The sequence below is a fragment of the Alosa alosa genome, chromosome 21 (genome assembly GCF_017589495.1).
Source record: "Alosa alosa isolate M-15738 ecotype Scorff River chromosome 21, AALO_Geno_1.1, whole genome shotgun sequence".
Lineage (NCBI taxonomy): Eukaryota > Metazoa > Chordata > Actinopteri > Clupeiformes > Clupeidae > Alosa > Alosa alosa.
In genome coordinates this window covers 13,318,612-13,323,537 of record NC_063209.1, presented here as the reverse complement: position 1 = coordinate 13,323,537, position 4,926 = coordinate 13,318,612, and the positions used below count along the sequence as shown (strand labels likewise).

At 45.3% G+C, this 4,926-nt stretch overlaps 1 protein-coding gene across 3 annotated transcripts in view; it reads right to left on the bottom strand.

Annotated features, from left to right (window-relative positions):
- Positions 1 to 1,415: 1,415 nt before the first annotated feature.
- LOC125286340 (GDNF family receptor alpha-4-like) overlaps positions 1,416 to 4,926 on the bottom strand; it is a 22,601-nt gene continuing 19,090 nt past the window's right edge. For all 3 annotated transcript variants that reach the window (XM_048231358.1, XM_048231356.1, XM_048231357.1), the window contains exon 9: positions 1,416 to 2,338. In XM_048231358.1, the coding sequence (XP_048087315.1) occupies positions 2,060 to 2,338 (279 nt within the window). In that variant the 3' untranslated portion in view covers positions 1,416 to 2,059. The remainder of the gene's footprint in view (positions 2,339 to 4,926) is intronic.

Sequence of the window (4,926 nt, the reverse complement as noted above, 5' to 3'; positions counted from 1 at the left end):
AGAGAGGGAAAGAGAGAAAGAAAGGAGTTGTTGTGAGGTGTGCTTGCGCCAGAAGGGTGTTTCGTTCTCTCCATCTCTCTTTGTGTACGCACACGCACACGCACACACACAAACACAGACACACACACACACACACATACACACATGCCCTGAACGCACTCTGCAGATAAACACACACATTATCTCTCTGTACGCCAAAGCACAATCTGGCAAAAATAACAGAGCAGCTCCCTGCTCTCTTCTCTCTCTCCCTCCATCTCTCTCTCCCTTTCCTCTACATCCCTCCATCTGCCCTTTTCTCTGTCCCTCCTTCCAAGCTCACCAGCTCCTCTTAGACAGACTGCATGGCACCTGCTGTGTTCATATTTATTTTACAATGTTTTATGACGGTGTTGTTTGGAGATTGCGTGCGTGCGTGTGTATCTGTGTGTGTCTGTGTGCAGAGATGTGAGTGTGTGTGTGTGTGTATGTGTGTCTCTGAGTGTGTGAGTGTATAGGTTGGGTTACATTGTGGTTCAGATACTGTGTGGTGGAGACGTTGTTTGGAGGGTGTGTGTCCGTGTGTGTGTGTGTGTGTGTGTGTGTGTTTATGCTGTTTTGTGGTGCCTGTGTGATATCTGGAGGCCTTGGGTGTTTGTGCAGTGCTATTGTCTGGAAGGTGTTTGTGTGTGTGTGTGTTTATGTTGTTTTGTGGGGCCTGTGTGATATCTGGAGGCCTTGGGTGTTTGTGCAGTGCTATTGTCTGGAAGGTGTTTGTGTGTGTGTGTGTGTGTGTGTTTATGTTGTTTTGTGGGGCCTGTGTGATATCTGGAGGCCTTGGGTGTTTGTGCAGTGCTCTTGTCTGGAAGGTGTGTGTGTGTAAGTTACTGTTGATATTTATGCCTCTGGTTAAACTGCATAGTCTGCGCTGAGTCAAAAGCACATCGCCTCAAGCAATAAACAGACAATGCTGTGTCTGCTGGATCAATGTGAGCGTGTGTGTGTGTGTGTGTGTGTGTGTGTGTGTATGTGAAAGAGAGAGAGAAAGTAAGTTTGATAGAGCAAGAGCAAAAGAAAGAGAAAGAACGAGAGAAAGAAAGAGAGTACAAAATAAATTTTGGCAGTGTGCGAGAGAGGGCCAGAGCAGCTTTTATTTTTGGCACACATGGGCAAGCTAGCCAGTGAGGTTTGGTATGTATGTACATCTGATTCTGTGTGTTTGTGTGTGTTTCACCGGTCTTGCCCTCAGGCTCTTCTGTTTGTGCAATGTGTGTATTTCTGTGTCTATATCAGAGGTCTGAGATGAGACGAGAGAGGCTAAACAGTATACTGTAGTTTCACAGGTGCACACACCAACGTCAAATAAGCACACACACACACACACACACACACACACACACACACACACGCACAAATAACCAAGCATACCCCAAATGTCTGAACTCATAGCATTTTAGTACAACACAGATAATAATAATATAATAATAATTGTAATCATACTAATAATAGTAATGATAATAAAAACAATGACTCAACATAAAATGGTATGTGAAGGAAGTGCGTAGCTGTTTGTAGCGGGTTAAAAGTCATTCATATCCACGCATGTACACAAGACCAGCTGGGAGTCGGGGCGTTGCCCAGCAACACACACTTTCAGGGCGGAGCTTAAGAAGAGTGGGAGGGTGGGGTCATGGACCAGCCGCGCGCCGCCGTTGGCTCACAAAGCCGTGCTGGCCTCCATTCTCGCACCCGATTGGCTGAGCCGGGGGCAAGAGCCGAGGAGAAAGAGCAGCTATGGCAACAGACTGTACAAGACAACCGCAACCCCTTGAACAGAGGCAGAGTGAGGGAGAGAGGGGGTGACATCACTTTTCATTTCATTAAACTTATTTTTTTTTTATTTTCAATCCACCCTCCCTATCCTCTGTTTATTTCACAAACTCAATCCTACCCTCCTCCCTCTCTCTCTCTCTCTCTCTCTCGTAGTCCTCTCCATCCCCCTCTCTCTCTCCCTCTGTCTCGGGGTGAGTCTAGTCATTTGTATGAAGGTGGGGTGAGAGGGGCAGTTGGGGGCTCCTTGTTACCCCCAGGTAAAAGGACAGGTCAGCGTGAACAGGAGCAGAAGCAGGAGTGGCAGTGCCGGGTGTGACAGCAGGGGGCGCCGCAGGCCGAACGGGCAGCGGCCGGCGTGGACGCTGCGGCCGGCCGAGTTCAGGTTGGAGACGGTGGCCTTCTCCGAGTACGGCGGGATGACGTGGTGGAAGCGCTGCTCCACCGCCTCCTCCTCCTCCTCCTCTTCGTCCTCTTCCTCGTCTTTCACCGCCTCCTGCTCCTCTTTGTCTTCCACGCTGGTCTCCACCTGACAGAGAGAAAAAAGAAAGAGGAAGACGATGAAAAAAAAGGAGAAAGAAGAGAGGAGGAGGAGGAGAGGAAGGAGGAGGAGAAAAGGCAGAAAAAGAGAAGAGAGGAGAGGGTTAAAAATGAAGGGCCAGAGTGATGCAATTAAAGCGAAATCATTAATGAGGGGGGAAGATATGGATGTGGATGTCGGAGAAGTGAATGATAGAAATGAGAAGGAGGGAGAGAAAAGTGTGGGATGAATGATGGAGAGAAGAGAAGAAGGGAAGAAGGAGAGGAGGTAGGGATTAGGAGAGGAGAAGAGGTGGACCAGTGGAGGAGACAGATGGCAGAATAAATTAATACTAATGAAGCCTGATTGATACACCGCTTCCTGCATCTTCAGCTAATCTGCTCAAAGAGACAGAGACTGGGAGGAATCGGAAGAGAGAGAGAGAGAGAGAGAGAGAGAGAGAGAGAGAGAGAGCGAGAGAGAGAGAGGGAGATGGACCCACGGAGATGAAGGGAAGCATGAGAATGAGTTGGAATTAGAGATTTAGCCCAGAGAGGGAGAGAGAGGGAGAGAGGGAGAGATTGAATTGAATCCTTTTGTCTGGAGGCCCAGATTATGTTCAGTGTTCAGAACGTGCACGCGAGAGCACACACACACATACGGAAGCACACACACACACATACGCAAGTGCACGTATGCATACACGCACACACATACGCACACACACACACACAAACGCTGACACACACGCACACACACACGCGTGTACACACACACGCACACACACACGTGCGCACGCACATACACACACACACAGTGAACTCATGAATGTGGGTGCTTTCAGAGAGTTCTTTTCAGAGGGAAGAGATATGCAAAAGCCCAAGTGTTTGTCTATATCTGTCTGTCTGTCAGAGAATTTGGGAGTTATGCTAAGTTTGGTATGGGATGCCTAACTGTTCTCAGAGTCTTCACAGTCTTTATCCATTGCTTGCACTCTGAAAGTAAATGCTTAGACAACATCATTGGGGCTTTTTGTAAACATACCTCAAACAAAGGGACAAGAAAAACAAATCATCTGTTTCACACTTGGTTTACACCAAGTGCAAAACACACCGTTTCTTACAATAGACACTTCATTCAAGAATGAAATCTCTTGCAATCATTGTGGAATTAGCACTACAAACAAAACCTCCAGTTAGATCATCTCTTTCATGAAAACTCAGCAGACACAGAAGCAGTGAGAGACAAATGAGACATTTCCTATGACATTAGGGGCAGTGGCGCAGCTACCCATTTTGGCAAAAAAAAAAAAAAAAAAAAAAAAAAAAAAAACACAAACAACTAAAGCAAAACAAAAGGCAAACAATAATTTACACTATTACTGTGCATTAGTGTCTATTGAATATGTTTTTAAAGAAATGCTGCCAATTTGATGTTTAACTTGATGTTATACTTGATAAGAATTGATAAATGGTGCATTGCCACTTTAAGAGAGTCTAAATGGTTCTCATAACGTCCTTTTGCCAGCTATTGCTTACAATGGATAAGGCTGATAGGCACTCTAGCCTTGTTTGTTTGCACCACATTGACAACACAATATTAAGTTATTACAAGGAGCCTTCATTGTTAGGATATGGAAACATGTAATGAGTTGCTCCTAGCATGACATTTCTGTTTGCAGTTGGCCATTAAAAGTGCAGTATGAGCATGGTAGCCACCTAGCTATCTGAATGGAATGCTATGTTTCAATCGGCATTATGCTTAACAAACGCTAGTTAGTCTGTTAACATTCATATTTGCAAGCCTCCAAGTACAGACGTCATCACTTTAAATCCTACCTGTTGCCTTTCACCGTCCACTTATTTAACTGCTGTTGCATCCCTTGACATGCCATCTCCTTTTCCCTCTTTCTTTTTCTATTTTTAGTCGTCAACAGCTTTTTTTGCTGTATTTTGTATGTATGTTCTTTTTCCATAGACGGCAACTCACTACTCGTAGGTCTATCTGCTCGTCCAGCACTCACGGCGCCCCCACTCCCTCTTCTATGTCAAAATTCTATGATGGAATCTTATGAGATAGGACGCCCTTTTTTTTTTACCCCATGGAGCTGCAGCCCTATGCACCGCATATAGCGCATACCCATTTTTTGCGCCACTGATTAGGGGCACTTTGGTGTCAGAAATCACAGCCTGGTGATGAAGGGCAGTTGAGCAGAACGGCCACCCTGACTCCCTGCACAGTAGCATCCATAATCCGGACATTTACACTGGTGATCAGAAGAACAGGTATGTCTTTACGTTTCTACACTAGAATGCAAATGTCATTGTTGCACATCATTTTGCACATCCTCACAGCACAGTAGAATGTCCTCCTTGTCTATGCACCTCAGATAACCATATAATGTGTTGTGTGTTGTGACATACAAGTAAGACCATTTTACTGTAATGTTTCTGTATCCAGTATGAAAGTACAGTTTATAAAAAGGAACCTAACCAATTACATCATGGTCTTACATTTTCCACAGAACTACAAGACAACTTCCTATGGGTGGAAGGCAATGTCTGTTCACAGTAATGGCAATAGATTGACAACTATTA